The sequence below is a fragment of the Orycteropus afer genome, unplaced genomic scaffold (assembly GCF_000298275.1).
Source record: "Orycteropus afer afer isolate SDZICR_OR568_19922 unplaced genomic scaffold, OryAfe1.0 scaffold00065, whole genome shotgun sequence".
Classification (NCBI taxonomy): Eukaryota; Metazoa; Chordata; class Mammalia; order Tubulidentata; family Orycteropodidae; genus Orycteropus; species Orycteropus afer.
The window spans coordinates 6,332,447-6,354,152 of record NW_006921652.1 but is presented as its reverse complement, the minus strand read 5'-3'; the positions used below and the strand labels follow the sequence as shown (position 1 = coordinate 6,354,152).

Here is a 21,706-nt window from a genome sequence, read left to right as displayed (position 1 = left end):
CATCCTTCCCTTCAAGGCTCAGGGGTCCAGGATTATCTTCTGTGTCTGTGTTAATTGGTTTCCCTTTTCTTTGTTGAAGAGGGTCTGTGCAGTCTTTCTGACTAGTCTGCCATCTTGCCGGATCTCCCCAGCCTGAATATTTCTAAGTGGTGTTGGGACATGAGAATTGACCTAAAGATCAGCCCTGGTCACCAAGGGCTGCAGGGATGACTGCTCTGGTGGCCTATGACTAGGAAGGAAAACAGCAAGGAGTGAGACAACTTGAGTTGTGGATGTTTGGCAGCCATTTTGATTGTTTACAAGTGGTGGACATTTTGGATATTTAAAGTGACCCAGGGTGCAGCCATTTTGAATGTTTACTAGTTGTGGCCATTTTGGATATTTGAAGTGACTGAGGGTGAAGCCATTTTGAATGCTTATAAGAGGTGGCATTTTGGATATTTAAAGTGACAAAATTCTCATTTGGATTCCAGGGACCTAAAAAATAGATTCTGTTTGCCAAGGACAGCAGGGACATATGGGAGGCTGACAATGGGAAAGGAGACAGCTGGTGAGTGTATAAGTGCTGCCAACTATTGCATAGAGGGATACAGTACCCTGCTTACTTAGATAACACCCAAACAAAACAAAGAAAACAAAAATCATGGACAAGTCACTCCAACATACAATAACCAATTAAATATAAAACACAAAAATGTCACAATGCCTCAGAGACAACAGAGGGTTACAGTCCACACAAAGAAGCAAGAGAAACAAGGGACCAGGATACAGACTCAGAACACATCCCTGAGGAGGAAGCACCATTGGAACTCCCTGATAAGGAATTCAAAAGAATTATATTTAGGTATCTTCAAAGTATTGAGAGACAGATCAAGGAAAACAGTGACAAAATTGAGGAAAACATAGACAAAAGCCTAGAACAATTTTGAAAGACAATACAAGAACAAAATGACAAAATAAATGAAAAAATAGAAATGATACAAAATCTACACCCAGAAATTCAGAAGATTTAATACTAAATTTTCAGAAATAGATAACACGTTGAATGGGCAAAGGAGCAGAATTGAATCAAAGGAAGACAGAATTAGTGAGACTGAAGACAAATACCTCAATACTTCTTTGGAAAGGGGTCAATCAGAAAAAAGATCAAAACAAAATGAAGAAAGCCTAAAGTGCATGTGGGATGCCATCAAAAGGAGTAAGCTACATGTAATCAGAATTGCAGAACAGGAAGAGACAAATAAAATCACAGAGAAAATTGTTGAAGATTTGTTGGAAGAGAATTTCCCTGGTATGATGAAACATATCCATTCAGGAAGTCCAATGAATCCCAAAAAGGAGTGATCCCAAAAGAAAATCACCAAGCTATATCATCATCAATCTCACTAAAACCAAAGACAAAGAAAGACTCCTGAAAGCAGCGCAGGGAAAATGAAAAGTTACCTACAAGGGGCAACCAATCTTGGCAGAAACCAAGCAGCTGAGAAGACAATGGGATGGTATATATAAAACCCTGAAAGAGAAAAATTTCCAACCAAATATGATGGAAATTAGGACATTTCCAGATAAGCAGAAATTAAAGGAATTTTTTAAAACCAGACCAACCTTATAAGAGATAGTAAAGGGAGTCCTTTGGACAGAGAACCAACAATAGCAAACAACAACTTACCATTAATACACATGATGACATAACCCAAAACCCAACCCAGTTATGGAAATATCCAAAGTAAATAAGCCTACAATATTGTAAATAGGGAACCAGAGACATTGATTGACAAATGAAGACAACTACAAACCAAAAAGAGGGAAAAAGCTGTGTAGTTACAGAACTTCTAAATGGTAGGCAAGTCAAGACAACTGCAAGATAGAATGGACTGTTCTAAACTTGGGAAGAAAATTATAAATCACAGGGTAACCTCAAAGAAAAATGATAAACCTTCACATCAAAATAAGAAAGAAGATCAGCACGAATATTTAGCAAATACTAAAAAAATAGCAAAGAAGGAAGTGATGACACAATTCATAAACAAAATGAGCTCAGCACAGAAAACTATATGGAACAAAAAAATCAGCAACACCATGAAAAAGCACATAACAAAATGACAGTAACAAATTCATACATGTCAATAATTACACTGTCAAAAGAGTAGAAAGAGAGCCTACAAATTGGGAAAAAATATTTGGCAATGACATATCTGACAAAGAACTTATCTCTAAAATTTATAGAAAACTCCTCCTCTAAAATTATCTCTAAAATTTATAGGAAATCATCAACAACAAAAAAATTAACAATCCAATTAAAAAATGGGCAAAAGACATGAATAGATACTTCACCAAAGAGGATATTCAGGCAGCCAGCAAATACATGAAGAAATGCTCATTATCATTAGCCATCAGAGAGATGCAAATCAAAACCAAAATGAGATACCATCTCATCCCAACACTAATGGCAAAGTTCAGCAAGACAGAAAATAACAAATGCTGGTGAGGGTGTGGAGAGTTGGGACTCTCATATACTGCTGATGGGACTGGAAAAAGAAATTTTTGATATATACAATTTTTCCTTCTCTGAAAATCGTAAAGCATTTATTAAAATAGAACTCTGTTTAAAAAAAGTAATTAATTAATTAAACATCTATGCTCATCAAAATACTTTGCCAAAAGAGTAAAAAGAGAACCTACAGACTGGGGGAAAAAATCTGAAAATGACATATCTGACAATGGTCTGATTTCTACTATCTGTGGAAAAGTTCAACACCTCAACCAAAAAAAGGGGAACAATCCAATTAAAAAATGGGCAAAAGTCATGAACAGACTCTTCACCAAAGAAGATATTCAGGCAGCTAGTAACAACACATGAAAAGATGCTCCCTATCAATAGCCACTAATTATTGTTTTTGTTGTTAGGTGCCTTAGGTCAGTTCCAACACATAGAAACCCTATGTATAACAGAATGAAACACTGCTCTGTCCTGTGACATCCTCACAATCATTGCTATGTTGAAGCCCATTGTTGCAAACAGTGTGTTAACCCAGCTCATCCAGGGTCTTCCTCTTTTTTACCGATCCTTTGCTTTACCAAGTATTATGTCCTTCTCCAGGGAATTGTCCCTACTGATAACATGTCCAAAATACAAGAGATGATGTCTTACCATCCTCTCTTCTAAGGAACATTCTGGCCATTAATTAGAGAGATGCAAATCAAAACTACAATGAGATACCATCTCATCCTGGCAAAAATGGCACTGATAAAAAATAAAAAAATAAACGGAGAAATGCTAGTGAGTCTGTGAAGAGATTGGAACTCTTATATACACTGCTGTTGTTGTTGTGATGTGCTGTGGAGTCGGACCTGACTCATGGCAACCCCTCCTTGGGTTTCCAAGGTGGTATCACTACAGAAGTAGATTGCCCAACCTTCCTTGCAAGGAGTGGCTGGTGGATTTGAACTGCCAATCTTCTGGTTAGTAGTCAAGTGCTTTAGGCACTACACTACCAGGAAAAATGGTACAGCCACTATGGAAAACAGTATGACAGTTCCTTATAAAACTAGAAATAGAAATTTCATATGATCCAGTAATCCCACTTCTAGGTGTATATCCTAGAGAAATAAGAGGAGTGACACAAATAGACATATGAACACCCATGTTCATTGCAATATTATTCAAAATAGCAAAAAGATGGAAATAACATAAGTGTCTATCCATGAATGAATGAATAAACAAACTGTAATACATACATATAATGGAATACTATGCAGCAATAAATAATAATGATGAATACATGAAACATCTCACAACGTGGATGAACCTAGAGGACATTGTTGTTGCTGTTAGTTGCTGCTGAGTCAGTTCCAACTCAGTGACCTTATGCACAGCAGAATGAAACACCGATCAGTCCTGAGCCAGCTTCATGATTCTTGCTATACTTAAGCTCATCGCCACAGCGACCATGTCAATCCACCTCATTGAGGGCCTTCACCTCTTTCATTGACCCTCCACCTTACCAAGCATGACAACCTTCTCCAGGGAATGGTCCCTTCTGACAACATGACCAAAATAAGTGAGACGAAGTCTGGCCATTCTCGCCAAGGGCTTGAGAGGTGTGTCTGAGTACACAGCAGAGGGGAGACTGTCCTGATCAAATAATTGTATCCTGAGCACATTCCTGAACCTGAGTTGTAACCTGTGACTGCCCTAATAAATCCCATAATTGTGAGTATTATCCATGAGTTCTGTGTGGCTATTGCAATGAATTACTGAACCCAGCAGAGAAGTAGTGAATGCTATGGGAGGGCTGGTTGGTGTCAGAGTTAGTAAAACATTTGGAGGGTGGTAGTATGTCTGGCATCTCAGGAATAAGCCTTGGGCTATTGATGGTGATTCTGTCTTCCTCTTGTCAAGTTAGCGGAGGTCAAAAGATGCTGCCCCCAAGTCCTTTAACATATGGTGAGTAGCATCTGGGGTCTTAAAAGCTTACTAGTGATCATCTAAGAAGCAACCATTGGTCTCCTCCCACCGGGAGCATAGGAGAATGAAGAAAAACAAAGATCAAGGAAACAATTAGTCTAAAGGAGTAATGGCCAACATGAACCACAGCCTCCTCTAACCTGAGCCCAGAAGAATTGGTTGGTGCCTGGCTACCATTACCAATCACTCTGACCAAGAGAATAATAAAAGGTCCCAGTTAGAATGGGTAAAGAATGTAGAACAAACTTCAAAGAGGAAAAAAAACAGACTTAGTAGACTGAAAGAGACTAGAGGAAACCCGAGACTATTGTCCAGAGACAAACTTTTAACTTGAAAGTTAAGCCACTCCTGGAGGCCACCTTTCAGATAAATAATAGACAAGACTATAAAGTAAATAACTGCTATGAAGAATTAGTCCTTAGAACAAACTACTATTTGAGACCAAAAGGTCAACATTTGCCCAAAACTTAAGAGAAGGCAGAGAGGGAGAGTGAAATTAGAACAAAGGAAATGCGAGATCCAAGGAGGTAATAGGGACAGTGCTGACACATTGTGGGGATTACAACTAATGTCATGGAACAATTTGTGTGTGAACTATTGATTGGAAAACTAATTTGCTATGTAAACCTTCCCATAAAGCACAATGAAATGTTAAAAGATTCCTTACATTTTAAATCTTTCTTCTTCCATTCAATTTAAAAATAAACCTGTCATGAGTAAATCAAAAGTTTATCTCCTAGATTATGTAAATTATTACATATACCATATCTACATCTCAAAATGGAAAACAAAATGCACCCAAATATGAGATGCATAATTTTATCTAAATGTAACTTAGATTTTGAGTCTACTATCTTGATCCTGACAGCATATTTCAAATAGAAAGTTCATATTCAAGATTAGTGCTTATAGAAAATAGGTAAGACAAAAGTGACAGGAGCCAGGTAAAGAGTGGCAGACAGGACCCACCCACAGAGACAGGAAAGGGAGGGAATGCCACCAGGGATGACAAAAGTGGGAGGCGGCAATTAGGAATCAGGTAAGGGGAGGGTGGAGAGTTTTCCAACAGCTGAGGGAGACGAACTTGTCTGTCAGTTTGTCATACTGTGGTAGCTTGCACCCTGCTGTGAGGCTTGAAGCTGTGCCACTGGTGTTTCAAATGCCAGCAGGGTTGCTCATGGTGTACAGGTTTCGATGCAGCTTATAGACTAAGACAGACTAGAAACAAGGAAGAAGCCAACCACTGCTCAAATACTTGGCCAGGGGAAACCTTATGAATAGCAGAGAAACACTGTCTGATACATTACTATGCAACTTTATGAATAGCCTGGAAACATTGTCTGATACAGGGCAGGAAGACGAGCCCCTTAGACTGGAAGGCACTCAAAACATTACTTGGAAAGAGCTGCCTCATCAGAGTAGGACCAACCTTAATGATGTAGAAAAAGTAAAGTTTTTGGGACCTCCATTTGCTGACATGGCACAACTCAAATTGAGGAGAAACAGCTATAAACAAACATCCATTAATAATTGGAACATGAAATATATGAAATATGAATCTAGGAAAATTGAAAGTTGTCAAAAATGAAGGAGAATGTATAAAGATTGATATCCTAGGCATTAGTGAGCTGAAATGGACTGGTTTTGGCCATTTTGAATCAGACAACCATATGATCTACACTGCCGAGAACAACAATTTGAAAAGGAGTGGCATGGCATTCATCATTGCAAAGGATGCTTCAAGATCTGTCCTGAAGCACAGTGCTGTCAGTGATAGGAAAATATTCATACACCTGCAAGGAAGGCCAGTTAATACTACTATTATTCAAATTTATACATCAACCACCAAAGCCAAAGATGAGGAAATTGAAGATTTTTACCAACTTCTGCTGTCTGAAATTGACCAAACATGCAATCAAGATGTGTTAATTATCACTGGTGATGGGAATGCAAAAGTTGGAAACAAAGAATTACCAGTAGTTGGAAAATTTGGCCTTGGTGACAGAAATAATGCTGGAGAGCACATGGTAGAATTCTGCAAGACCAATGACTTATTCATTGCAAATACCTTTTTTCAACAACACAAATGGTGGCTATACATATGGATTTTGCCAGATGCAGTACACAAAGCTGCACTGAAAGAATTTGTGAAGAACAAGGCTCCAGGCATTGACGGAATTGTTTCAACCAATAGATGTCACTCTGGAGGCATTCACTCGGTTATGCCACGAGATTTGGAAGAGAGCTACCTGACCAACTGACTGGAAGAGATCCATATTTGCACCCATTCCAAAGAAAGGTGATCCCACAGAATGTGGAGATTATCAAACAATATCATTAATATCACATGCAAGTAAAATCTTACTGAAGATAATTCAAAAATGTTTGCAGCAGTATATTGACAGAGAACTTCCAGAAATGTAAGCTGGATTCAGAAGAGGATGTGGAATGAGGGATATCATTGCTGATGCCAGATGGATCTTGACTCAAAGCAAAGAACACCAGAAAGATGTTTACTTGTGTTTTATTGACCATGCAAAAGCAATTGATTGTGTGGATCATAACAAATTGTGGATAATATTGAGAAGAATGGGAATTCCAGAACACTTAATTATACTCATGAGGAACCTGTACATTGACCAGGAGGCTGTTATTTGAACAGAACAAGGGGACAATTCATGGTTTAAAATAAAAAAGGGAGTGTGTCCTTTCACCATACTTATTCAATCTATATGCTGAGCAAATAATCTGGGAAGCTAGACTATCTGAAGAAGAATGTGGCATCAGGATTGGAGGAAGAATCATTAACAACCTGTGATACACTGATGACCCAACTTTGCTTGTCAAAAGTGAGGATGACCTGAAGCACTTACTGATGAAGATTGAAGAACACAGCCTGAAGTATGGATTGGGCTGTTGTTGTTGTTATGTGCCATCGAGTCAGACCCAACTCATAGCAACCCCTCCTTGGGTTTCCAAGGCAGTATCTCTATGGAAGTAGATTGCCCAATCTTCCTTCCAAGGAGTGGCTGTTGGGGTTGGCAGTATGGATTATACCTCAATGTAAAGAAAACAAAATTTCTCACAACTGGACCAATAAGCAGCATCACAATAAATGGAGAAAAGATTGAAGTTGTCAAAAACTTCACATTGCTTGGTTCTACAATTGACGCCAATGGGAGGAGCAGTCAGGACATCAAACAACATATAGCACTGGGAAAATTGACTACAAAGGACCTCTTTCAAGTGCTGAAGAGCAAAGATATCTCCTTGAGGACTAAGGTGCACCGGATCCAAGCCATGGTATTTTTAATCTCCTCATATGCATGTGAGAGCTGGACAATGAATAAGGAAGACAGAAGAAGAGTCGATGCTTTTGAGTTGTGGTGTTGGTCAAGAATGCTGAAAGTACCATGGACTGCTTAAAGAACTAACAAATCTGTCCTGGAGGAAGTGCAGCTGGAATGCTCCTTGGAAGTGAGAACATGCAGACTTTGTCTCACATACGTTGGTCATGTTGTCAGAAAGGACCAGTCAGTGGAGAAGGATGTCATGCTTGATAAGGTGGAGGGTCAATGAAACAGGGGAAGGCCCTCAACGAGATGATTAGCATGGTGGAGGCAGCAATGGGCTCAAGTATAGCAAGGATCATGGAGCTGGTGCAGGACAAGGCCGTGTTCTGTTCTGCTTTGCATGGGGTTGCTATGAGTCAGAGACTACTTGACGACACCTAACAACAGCAACATGTAGTTGATTGAGATTCATGGCAACCCCACATGTGTCAGAGTAAAACTGTACCCTGCAAGCTTTTCACTGGCTGGTTTTTCTAAAGTAGTTCACCAGGACTTTCTTCTGAGGTACTGCTGGTAAACTAAAATTGACAGTCTTTTAGTTAGCAGCCAAGTGCATTAACCATTTGCACCACTCACGGACCATAGTAATAATAACTACTGTAAATTGAGTATTTAGCATGTATAAAATATCTTCTCAACAACCATTCGAGATATTCCATTTCTGCAACTGCCCCTTATTAACCATGTGACTTTGGGCAAGTTATCAGTACCTTAAATTTTCATCTGTAGGGAAAAAAAAAAGAGGATTACAAAAGCATCTACCTCATGGAGCTGTTATAATGATTTTATAATATAAAATAATTTGATTCTATAACATAATGATGTTATAATATTTGCAAAGCACTTAGAATGTTGCCCAAATAAATGTATAAGTGTTCATTACTACTTTTGCTATCATCACCATTTGACGGATCAAGAAACTCAGGCTTAAAGAGATTAAGTGACTTGCCCAATGTCAGATAATCACTAAAAAGTGTAATTGTTGTTGTTGTTGTTGTTGTTACATGCCATTGAGTTGTCTCCAACTCATAGCAACCCTATGCATAGCAGAATGAAACACTACCCAGTCCTGTGCCAGTCTCACGATACTTGCTATACCTGAGCCCATTATTGCAGCCACTGTGTCTGTCCATCTTATTGAGGGCCTTCCTCTTCTTCATTGACCCTCCCCTTTACCAAGCATGATATCCTTCTCCAGGGAATGGTTCCATCTGACAACACAACCAAGGTAGGTGAGACGAAGTCTGGCCATTCTCTCTGGATATACAAATCAGACAGACTTCTTCCAGAGCCCATGTGTTCAACAACCACTCTAAACAACACGAAAAGTGATAGAACAGAGAAAAATAGATGGCTTATGCCCAGGGTGATAATTAAAGTGCTTATGACCAGAATAGTATGGAGACTGACCATTAGAACAGATAACAGCTCTCAAGCCACATCTATGTGAGCCAGCTAAACATCAGTCCTACTTGGGCAAGTAATGCAGATCAAGTTCCAAAATACAGTGATCTTGAAGATACCTGAGTGTTCAGAGCCAATACACCCCTAGTTTACACTACTGTGTTCAAATATCACAAAACAGATAATAGTTATGCTAACGTAAATTTCATATATTGAACACATAGTAAATAAATGTTGTAATTATATGCTGTCGAGTCAGACTCAACTCATAATGACCCATCCTTGGGTTTCCAAGGCAGTATCATTACAGAAGTAGATTGCCCCATCTTCTCTTCCAAGGAGTGGCTGGTGGGTTTGAACCACCAGCCTTCTGGTTAGCAGTCAAGTGTCTTAGGCACTACGCTATCACAGATCCCAGAAAATAAATAGCAGTAGCAGTATTTGGTCTCAAAAGGATAGTAATTTAGTAGCTTTATTGGGATATAATTCACCACTTAAAGTATACAATTTAATGATTTTTAATATACTCACAGAGTTGTGTAACCATCACCACAATCTAATTATAGAACCTAATTTTGTCCCCCCAAAAGAAAGCCCATATCCATTAGTAGTCACACCCCATCTCCCATCCCTCATGTAGAAGTTTTAGTGTGGACTTATAGTTGCATTTCTCTTGGGTTTCAACCTAGAAAGTGAATGGCAAGGTCATATGGTAACTCAAACATTTTGAGGAATTGTTTTCCAAAGAAGCTGCATCATTTTGCATTTCTATCAGCCACCTAAAAGGGTTCCAATTTCTCCACATGCTCATCAACTTGTTATTATGTATCTTGTTTATTACAGCCACTCTCACTCACTGCTGTTGAGTCAGACCTGACTCATAGCAACCCCCCCTTGGGTTTCTGAGGCAGTATCACTATAGGAGTAGATGGCCCAATCTTACTTCTGAGGAGTGACTGGTGGGTTTGAACCGCCAGCCTTCTGGTTAGCTGTCAAATGCCTTAGGCTACACCACCAGAGCTGGTTAATAGTGATGCCCAAAGCTGACTGCTTGCTTTTGACCATCGTATGGCATTTAAGAGGCACTCTAGGAGTACAGGTCTCCTCTGCCCTCAAGAAGATCTACTAAAAGAACTAGATGGTGCCTGGCTACCAATGCCTACCACTGAGAAAGGGATCAAAATTGGAGATCCTGGATAGAGTGGGAGGGAAAATGTGGAACAAAATTCAAAAACACAAAAATGACCACAATTATTTGTCAGATAGAGACTGGTGAAACCCCTGAAACTATGGCCGCAGATTATCCTTTGGGCCTGGAACTACACTCACTTCTGTGGATTAGTTCTTTGTCAAACAGTAGAAAGGCCTATGAGCAGAACACTTACCCAGGGAGATGCACCCCTTTGATCAGTCAACCATGGGAGATCAGAAGGGCAGCATTTGCATAGGGGGAAAGCTGGACAGACAAGAATGCATAGATAAGAAGACACAGGGAAGGGGTAGTCGAGGGGGGGAACAGAAGGAGAGCTGTTCATTGTTGGGATTAAAATCAGTGCCCTGAAGCAAAATGAGTATGAACTTTTGAAAGTAAAACAAATCAGCTTTGTAAATTTACACCCAGATCACAATAAAAAGTTTTTAAAAAAGAAGAAGAAATTCTACTAAAAACTCCAACCCTTGGGAGTTACTTATCCAAGATGTCACTCAGAGACTCATATGGTTTGTCAGCTTTATTCTTTTTCAAATGATGGGCATTTATTTTACAGAAATTTATCCTACAAACATTTGGAGACTTGGGATTAATTTTAGCAATTTTCTCGTTTCGATTTTGTCACCCTTCTTTGTCACCTCTCTATTTTTGTTCTCTATATTTGTTCTTTACTTTGTTTTAGCTTTGTCATGATTTTCACCCTCCCAAATTATGGGATGTAGGATTTTTTTCTTTTATCTTTATTAATTCTTAACTTTAAAATATGTATTTTTATCCTTTATGTTATTTTTATTTGACTTTAAATTTTGTTCTTGGTCTGTGTTTCTTTGCCTCTTTTGTTGTATCTCTCTTAATATTTATTTGCTTATTTTTCTATTTTTAACCAAACCTATTGCTTAAATTTTGTATAATTTTTAGTTCTTCTTTTTTCTTTCTTTTATGTTCCTTTTTTATTCTTTTAGCTTAAATTTTGGTTCATATGTATTTCTTTTTAAATATGTCTCTCTTTTTTCATAGAATTAAAAAAAAAAAAATTTGTAAACACCCAAACTGTACAGATAGGCAGGACTTATGGGTCTAGAATTAACACAGCTATGATAAGTCTACCTTACAAACAGGGAACATTGGATACTTTTTCCTTGTAGCTCTCCCTATACTTACCTCTCTGGCTCTGCTTAGTACATCATCCATCTCCTTCAGTTTTAATTTTAGCATGTCTACACATTTTGATTTTGTGCTTTTTCAAAAACAACAGTTAACTTGGGTGTTAGGGACTGAACTGTGCCCTCTCCCCAAAAGACACGTTGAAGTCCTAACCCCTGTACTTGTGAACGTGACCTTGTTTGGAAATAGGGTCTTTGAAGATGGTATCAGTTAACATGAGATCATACCAGAGTAGAATAGTTCCTAATTCTATCTGAGTGCTGCCCTTATAAAAGAAAAAAACAGACACAGAGAAAAAATGGCCACATGAAGATGCTTCCACAGTCAAAGAACATCAAACATTGTTAGGAGATGCAAGAAGCAAAGAGAGAGGCATGAAACAGTTTCTCTCTCAGATCCCTCAGAAGCAATCAATATAACTGATACCTTGACTGGGAATTCTAGCCTCCAAAACTGTGAGACAATACGTTTCTGTTGTTTAAATGCACTCCCTTTGTGGTACTTTGTTATGGCAGCCCTAGTAAACTAAGACACTGAGTTATCATTCAACTCCTTCCAACGGCTCTCCGCTTGCTACCCATGCAGAAAGCACATACTGTATGATTTCTGCAGTATATTGGAAATGCTGGGATGAGAGTTCCTATGTAAGGAGCTACATGTTAGGAAATCCATAGTCTTTGACATATATCAATCTATACAAGAGTTGGCAATTTACACAAAAGTGCCTCATCTTGTCTGCAGTTTTCCCTATCATAGTAAACTATGTATCCAACTGTTGAAGTGAGAAACCCAGGAGACCTCCTTCAACTAGTTCATCCATTCTACCTCCAAAATGTATCCCATATTTAACCCTTCCTCTTCAATGTCACTGCCACATCCTATTTAGGTCACCAACATTGCTCATCACAGCTACTACCATTTTGTCCCAACTATACTTTTTATACCTTTCTATTCATTTTCCATATAGCAGCCAAGATGATTAAAAAAAAAAAAAAAGTCATACATATCATGCCTTCATAAAAATCTGTCAATTGCTTTCCATAACATAGTGGTGTAGATGGCTGATACAGTCCAAGGACTTTCTGTGCATTTACTACTGACATTCATCTAATGCACACATAGCCTCTTCTTTGCAGCTTGGTCTTGGTGGTGGCCTCTCATGCTAATAAAGTTGACCCTTAACTCTTGCTTGGCTATAGGTCCAAATCTCTTCTAAGACATCCATCTAGTTCCAGAGCCAGTTGGTCTCCTATTGGGGGGCAACCTGCTCCTACCAATGACAGGTACAATGACAAAGACCCCAGCTCTCAATATGGATCCAAGAGACTGGAGGTATCTAAATTAGAGCTATTCTCTTCTTGGTCCTTCCAGGAAGCTCTCTTGGCTGTGCTGGTTTACCCATATGGGTATAGAACCTCTACACATAAGTCTTCACAGAATCTCAAAGCAAGGAAAATCATTTTTTCCTTGATTTTTCTGACTCCTTACACTCTTTAGGACAAGCCTCAGAGATGGACATTCACAACACACTTCTCCAAGCTCCCTATTTCTTTCTTTCTGCATTTTCCCATCACTCCAGAATTAGAATGGGTGGGTTTCCACCACCACCATTCCTTATTGCCTTGCTGTAAATCTCAAAAGAATAACAAAAACTGAATAGTACTCTCACTCTGCTCCTATACCAGATTCAAATCTTCCCCAAGGCTAATTAGAGATCTGATCATGGTCAATTCAACCATAGTGACTCCTCCTTGGGTTTCTGAGGCAGTATCACTACTGAAGTAGATTGCCCAACCTTTCTTCCAAGGAGTGACTGGTGGGTTTGAACCACCAACATTCTGCTTAGCAGTTAAATGTCTTAGGCACTATGCTACCAGAGCTGTCAAAGTATGGTTGACCTTAATGACACAGGTGGAGTAAAGCTTTCAGGACCTTTATTTGCTGGTGAAGCATGACTCAAAATAAGAAGAAATAGCTGCAAACATTCATTAATAACTGGAACATGGAACCTACAAAGTTTGAATCTAAGAAAATTGGAAGTTGCCAAAAATGGAATGTAACACATAAAGATTGATATCCCAGGCATTAGTGAGCTGAAATGGACTGGTATTGGCCATTTTGAATCAGACAATCATTTGGTCTACTATGCTGGAAATGACATATTGAAAAGAAAAAGCATCATAGTCATCATCAAAAAGAACATGTCAAGATGCATCCTGAAGTACAATGCTATCAGTGATGAGGTAATATCCACCCACCTACAAGGAAGACCGATTAATACTAGTATTATTCAAATATACCAACTACTAAAGGCAAAGGTGAAGAAATTGAAGATTTTTACCACTTCTGCATCTGAAATTAACCAAACATGCAATCAAGGTGTTTCAGTTATTACTGGTGATTGGAATGTGAATGTTTGAAACAAAGAATCATCGGTAATTGGAAAATATGTCCTTGGTGATAGAAATAATATCTGAGATTGCATGATAGGATTATGCAAGATTGATGACTTTTTTCAACAACATAAATGGCAGCTATACATAAGGACCTCACCAGATAGAATACACAGCAATCAGATCTATTACATCTGTGGAAAGAGGTAAAGGAGAAGCTCAATATCATCAGTCAAAACAATGCCAGGACTTGACTGTGGGTCAGACCATAAATTGCTCATATGCAAGTTCAACTTGAAGCTGAAGAAAATTAAGACAAGTCCACAAGAGCCAAAATATGACCTTTCGTTGGCATATTATTTAATAAAGAATCACATAATGATAATGCTATGTATTACTTTAAATTTGCTTCTATTTAAAATATCGATTTGCCTCTGTGAACTCTTTAATAAACAGTATCTACTTCACTTTACTTTGAGGTTTTACATTTTAACTAATCTTTTTATTGATTTTTAGAAATTTCAGTGTTAAAAACCCCTTCAGGCTTAATGAGAAAGAGAAAGTACAAGGAACTGTAAACTAGCCAGCACTTGTAGCTGTTATCCCGGTGTCTGGATTAAGCACAATCTTCACTCCATGTACACGCTGTCTACACGGAGAAGGTGGACTCTGGGACAGCACCCCTGGCACCTTTCCTTCAGTGGAAAAATGAAACATGAGAAACAGATCAGATAAGGGGTACCTTTGCTGACATTTTGACAGAGAAAAGTTCACAGACAAATGTAAATGAAAAGGAGAGACAGAGAAGATGTAGGGAGAATCAGCTCTGAAGGCATTTTTTTTTTTTACAACAGACCAGTAAAACTCATCAAAAAGTTGACTCCAACTCATGGCAACCCTTGGTTTTGGTTTTTGATATTTTGAAAGTAAATTACCAAACCTTTCTTCTGAGGAGCCTCTGGGTGAAATCAAACCTCTAACCTTTCAGTTAGTAGCTGAGTAAGTTAACCATTTGCTCCATTCAGGGACTGTTTTTGAAAAGAGAGGGGCATGTTGATTTTCTACCTATAAATTACACAGGATTAAAAAACTGCCAGGTTGTTCCATGCTCCATCAACTCCTGCATCATAATTACAGTATTTCACCAATGGAACATAAGAGGGCCTATGTACAGTTTAAAGAATGAGGACCTAACAATCTTTGTGGTTTAAAATTGAAAGCACTATGCCAAAAAAATCAAAACTCATTGCCATTGAGTCAATTCCAACTCATGGTGACCCCATGTGTATCAGAGTAAAACTGTACTCCATAGAATTTCCAATGGCTATAATCCTAAAGAAGTAGATTGCCAGTGCTTTCTTCTGTGGTACCACTGAGTGAATTCAAATCTCTGTCTTGACCTCCAGTCTTTCTGTTTGTTGCCAAGAATTTGCGCCATGCAGGGGAAAGTGATATAAACTACCAGGAAGTATGTTGTTTACAATTTTGCAAGTTTGAGAAATGCCCCCATGTATAATAGACCATTAACACTGAGTAATATTTGCTAGACTAACTCAAGAGGAGAATGGTGTAACAGGCAAAGTGTAGAACTCTCAGAAAACAAAGGTTCCAGTCAAGATTAAAGACAGAGCCAGCTTTCTGGGTTGGTCAAGTGGGACATTCAAGAGGTGGCGTATTTTTGTTGCATTTGTAAAGGTTCTTCCCCCTCAAAGAAAGATTAAGACTCGAAGGAGGATTGACCTGGGAGTTTCTTGAGAAGGAGATCATGACTCATTTATTCTTTTTTTGTCTTCATATACATTTTGCCATTTCCTCACAGAAACCTATATTTCACATTCTTTACAGCTGAATGTTCTATTATATTTCAAGGAATTGCCAGAGCAGGAGGTTGGATCATCACAGGGCATGTTGTAAACATATGAGCGCTAGAGTGAGAGGATTCTTTTATCCAAGAATAATTAATACTAGGAAAAGCCCATTTAAGGATATGTCACTTTAAAATGGAATCAAAATTTTATAGTTATTCATTTTAAAATTTATTTGATTAGGATTTTATCTTGAAAATGTTAATTATGAATTAAGAAACTGTTGTTGTTAGGTGCCGCTGAGTCAGTTCTGACTCATAGACATCCAGTATGCAACAGAACAAACACTACCTGGTCCTGTGCCATCCTCACAATCCTTGCTATGTTGGAGCCTCTTGTTTCAGCTACAGTAGGATAATAATTGTGGTAGGCATAACAATGCCCCTTCCCAAAAGATGTTCACACCCTAATCCTGAGAACCTGTGAATATGTTATGTTACATGACAAGAGGACAGCAACGATTGTGGATGGAATTAAGATTGAATGGTGCAGTGACTTACTTACTATAGCTCTTCTAGCCATGGTCTTTGTGATTCCCACCAGATGCCTGGGTGAGGCTATACAAATATGAGGGACTCATGGCCCACCAAGAGGGTTGGATAGCTTGTTAATAATGTAAATATGGTAAATTTACTAAACAATTTGCTAATTGTCTAGGTCTCACATGCATATGAGGCGATTGAAAATACCATGGCTTGGGTTAGGCACACCGTAGTCGTCAAGGAGACATCTTTGCTCTTCAGCACTTTAAAGAGGTCTTTTGCAGATTTGCCCAGTGCAATATGTTGTCTGATGTCTTGAGTGCTGCTTCCATTGGTGTTGGTTGTTTATTCTAGATGGTAACCTCTAGAAGCTCAAAAAACCAAGAAAACATATCTCCTATAGAGCCTTCAGAAAGGAATGCAGCCCTGCTAACACCTTGATTTTAGTCTCATGAGACTCATTTCAGAATACTCCTCCAATACCATAAAATAGTAGATCTGTGTTGTTTTAAGCCATTAAATTTGTGGTATTTTACTACCTCAGCAATAAGGAACTAACACATTTTTTAATTGGAAGAAAATATACAATTAAGTACAAAATGTGTACAGCTTGAAGATTTGTCTGTCACACATTAATACAAAACTGTACCCAAATCCCAGATCAAGTTATAGAACATCTTATAAGACTCTCTTCTATGACTTGCTAGTTTGTGTGCCTCACCTCCAAAAGAAATTACTATTCTGACTTTTACAAACATTGATTAATTTTGCTTGATCTTAAACTAACAAAAATGAAATTATGTAGTTTATACTTTTTGGGGTTAGTTTCTTTTACCCAAGATAATATCTATGAGATTAATCCATGAAGAATAATAATCTGAAATATTATCAAAAATACTTTTTTTTTTTTTTTTTTCCTGGCAATGTCTATTACTCCTTTTACCCCTTTAGGAGAGAACTCAGCCACAGGAAACAAAGTACAGTTTTTACTTCCAATATAGGCTTTTATCGCTCATTTTAGACATAAGGGCTATGAAATCTAATGTTTTCATTAGCAAGTGCCAGGTTTTCCTGGAAGAAGAAAAGAATTTCATGTTCAAATGAGCCAAAACTGGAGCATTTTATAAGTTAGCTAGACACTAGGGGAATATAAGGACATAATGTAAGGACATTTTCTGAAATAGAGAAAAGAAATTTTAAAAAACCAGTACATACCAAGTAACTGTTCCCATCTGCTGTGATGTTACATAAGCACCATACCCCCATCACACAACCAGATACCATCCTGGGAGGAGGAGGAAGAGTAGCCCTGAGATCTAATCTTGTATGCATGGAACAAATGAAGAGAAACACCAGATTTGATTGTTTTTCAAAGGCCTAAGTTTTGATGATTTTGTAATATGAGATCCTTCTTTTCACAGTTCACCTTTTCACCATGAGCATAAAGGTATTATGCAGAAATATTTGTGGTTTAAACATTTTGATTTCCAAATTATTCTCTTTTCAAGTGCCTATCCCACATCATCCTTGCTGATTTTTACTTCTTCCAGCATAGCTTCTATGTTATTTAGGTGTTGTTAACACTCTTTTATTGGTTTCCTGGAACTCTGTATCCTTTGCAATCCTTGCAATTAATTTTCACTCTATCATCAGATACTTAAACTAGCCAATATCCTGACTGATCAATAATTCAGTCATGTGATATGAAGGAAAAGACATTGGCACTATGTTGGAGACAAAGTTTGAAAGGTGCATGATTTTACAGTTTGTTCTTTAGTAAAAAAAAATTTGTGTTATATTGCATTTGCTTCCTATACAAATTTGTGAACTTGGGGATTGAAACAACCAGTGTTTAAATAACAAGTGCACATCTGATGTTCCCCAGTGTTGGCTGGATCACAGAACTGAAACAAAGGAATGGTTGGAGATGAGGCTGAGTCTAGGGTGGTAAACAGGGTTAACAAGAGTTTGGAAGGAGTTTAGGGTTAAATAATTGACTCTTGTAAGCACAAAAAACAGATTGGAGGCCAATCATGAGGCAGAAAAACCTATTAGGAGTCTCTTGGAATCATTACAGCAAAAATGATGGGGGACAGACTTAAAGAAGAAGTGTGCAGATGGAGAAAAGAGGATGACTTCAGCTTATATAAAGTCCTTGGTAACTAACTGGACTAGGAATAGCTCAAGTGAAAGAAAGAGTATTAAAGAATGTATAGCTATCAATGTATTGTCCCTAAGCTCCAAATTCACCATTTACTGCCAGTTCTGTGAAAGGAAGACTGGCCATTTAAATAACTTTTCTTTGCCAGGAGGCACAATGTAAAGCTTTGTCAGTAAAAAGCAGTGGAGAGACATTACAGGAGAAAGGGGTTTCCCTTCATGGTTCCAGTGTGCTCTCTCAGCAGGCTCTTGTAATTTGCAGTATCTCCAGCACCAAGCTTGCAGTACATGGCTATCAGCAGTACCCTGTGGCCATCACTGCCTTATGACTAGAATACCCCTCAGGTGGTTTTGAGGCATATTTCCTCTCACAAGGCACCTCCACAGGAGTAGTTTTCTCAGCCCTTTTGAGGTGGAGTTCCAGCAAGTTTCACCAATGCAGTCCTCCAGTGACTTCTTTGACATCCAGTGAGCCATTGCCTGGATCTCAGCCCTGGAAGGGGGAAGGAAGTGTTCTTCCTGGCGTGCTCTAGGATAGCTGTAGGGTTAGTGGCTGCTCCTGTATCTTCTTATTCCTTTATTTTAGAGTTCACTTTACTTCTTACTGGAGTCCCTGAGTGGTGCAGTTAAAGTGCTTGGCTGCTGCCTGAAAGTTTAGAGGTTTGAATCTACCTGGGGAGCTCTGGTAGCGTAGTGCCTCAGGCACTTGACTGCTAACCAGAAGGATGGCAGTTCAAACCCACCAGCCACTCCTCCAAAGGAAGATGGGGCAATCTACTTCCGTAGTGATATTGCCTCGGAAACCCAAGGAGGGGTCGCTATGAGTTGGGTCCGACTACATGGCACATAACAACAACAAGAGAGAGTACTTGGAAGAAGCATATGGCAATCTACTTCTGCTTGTACTCTGACTGATAGAGGATACTCAAAAGAAAGACTTGAGCTAAAAACATTGATTTTGCAGAGAAAGAAATGGCCAGTTTTTCTATCTGCTTGTGGCCATTTCCTTCTCTACAAAATCAATGTTTTTAGTTCAAGTCTTTCTTTTGAGTATCCTCTATCAGTCAGAGTACAATCAGAAGTAGATGAGAGAGGTACTAGGAGCTCTGGTGGCATAGTGCCTAAGACACTTGACTGCTAACCAGAAGGTTCAAACCCACCAGCCACTACTTGGAAGGAAGATTGGACAATCTACTTCCGTAGAGATACCACCTCAGAAACCCAAGGAGGGGTCTCTATGAGTTGAATTGGCTCAACAGCAGTGAGTTTGCTTGTTTGTGTTTTAATGAGAGGTACTAGATTTAGTCTCAAGAATAACTGTACCTCTTTTGTTTAAGAAACTTCATTACTAGTCCTTTAGGTTTGAAAAGGGAAGCATCAGCTCAACCTAAATAGGAAAGTTTGAAACCTAGTAAAATAACAGGAATTTGGAAGTCATTCATTGCTAACTAGAGAAGATAGGTTATAGCTAGGAACCAAGAGATGCTCTTTGGAAGAATAGCAGAGTTAGACATAGCTGGCCCATGGAGACGGTCAGCAGCCTGGGGTGCAAGGAGAATGCTAGGGAGAACATTCTTTCAGCAGAAAGAGCCAAGAAATATTTAAAACTTTAAAATCTTAAATTAAGTTGCTCTCTTACTAATGTATACTGTAATACTATTATCCTGACATGTTGGATTCATGTGAAATGTGGCAGTTATGGAGGCATGCTGGTAAAATCTCCCTTCAAGAAGAAACTTGTCATTTATCTTCAAGAAGAGAAGTTAGCTGTAGCCTAAAATGGTTAGCATCTTAATACCTACCTTAGCTCTTGAGTTAAAGCTTCACTCTTCCTAAGCAGAGAGTAACTGATCATAGTGGGATACTAAGGCTTGGCCATTTCTGCCCATATGGGACTCCACTGAGAGACAATCTTTGCTTTGGAGTTCACTAGTAGAGTGGCTGAGACACTGTTAGATCTACATCTTAATCTGAGATATTCTCTATCCCATCTTGCTTCTTCTCCCTTTTCCCTTTCATAAGCATTATCATCAATAAAATTCTTAAATTCCCAACTTGCCCCAATGTCTGCTTTACAGAGGACAAGTTGGCACCAGTGTTACCAGAAATGATCTGAGAAAGCAATTGGTAAGATGAAATTCGAGGACTGGATCACTCTTTGACCAATGAGCTATGAATATTCCATCTTGGGTGATATAGAGGACATGGATAATACTCTAACAAAGGTGCCAGCCTGTTGTTGTTGTTGTTATGTGCCATCGAGTTGGACCCGATTCACAGCGGCCACTCCTTGGGTTTCTGAGGCAGTATCACTGCAGAAGTAGATTGCCTAACCTTCCTTCCAAGGAGTGGCTGGTGGGCTTGAACCACTGGCCTTCTGGTTAGCAGCCAAATGCCTTAGGCACTACAATACCAAAGCTCCTAGATGGTAGCCTAGTTGTTTAAATTTCACTGATGGTGACTTGGGGAATATTCCAGTAAAGAGGAATGTTCTGACCAATGAACTCATCCAGGTGTTTGTAATGTATGGGAAGAATAATATTTATAAAGATGAAAATTATCTGCTTGTTACTAAATTGTATTAATGGACTACCGAAGGATAATGAAAAGCTCAGTACAGTGAACAAACAGTAGAAAATTGAGAGAGAAGGTCAGAAGGCCTTTTTGGTAGCTTATAAAGAGGTCTTCACATTCTGCACTGGGAGAACAAAGACTCTGACGATATAACTCAGATTAATAGTATAAATGCTGAACTTTAAGAAAGTACTAAGGAAGATCTGGTAGCATAGTGCCTAAGGCACTTGACTGCTAACCAGAAGGCTGGCGGTTCAAACCCACCAGCCACTCCTTGGGAGGAAGATGGGGCAATCTACTTCCGTAGTGATACTGCCTTGGAAGCCCAAGGAGGGGTCGCTATGAGTCGGATCTGACTTGACAGCAAACAACAACAACAAGGAAGATCTGGTATGCCAGAATCAGTATCCTGTGAAGGGAAAACCCGGCATCCTTACACAAGGGAAAGGGACATCTAAGCAGACACCTGTACAGATTTTTGGCTCCTCAGACTCTTCTAAGAGCTCAGAGACTACAGAAGTGGCCCTTTCAAGAACTGACATTCCCTAATGTGCAAGAAAACACTACAAATACTTCTCATAAATAAGGCTACAAGGACTTCCCTCAGGATCTGCCCCAACCTCCTAGCCTTGT

The 21,706-nt window shown here is 38.9% G+C and overlaps 1 protein-coding gene across 1 annotated transcript in view; it reads left to right on the top strand.

Annotated features, from left to right (window-relative positions):
• Positions 1 to 18,828, top strand: part of FBXO48 (F-box protein 48) — a 41,464-nt gene extending 22,636 nt beyond the window's left edge. Inside the window, exon 4 of the mRNA XM_007940137.1 lies at positions 18,649 to 18,828. Within this exon, the coding sequence (XP_007938328.1) occupies positions 18,649 to 18,828 (180 nt within the window). The remainder of the gene's footprint in view (positions 1 to 18,648) is intronic.
• Positions 18,829 to 21,706: the final 2,878 nt, after the last annotated feature.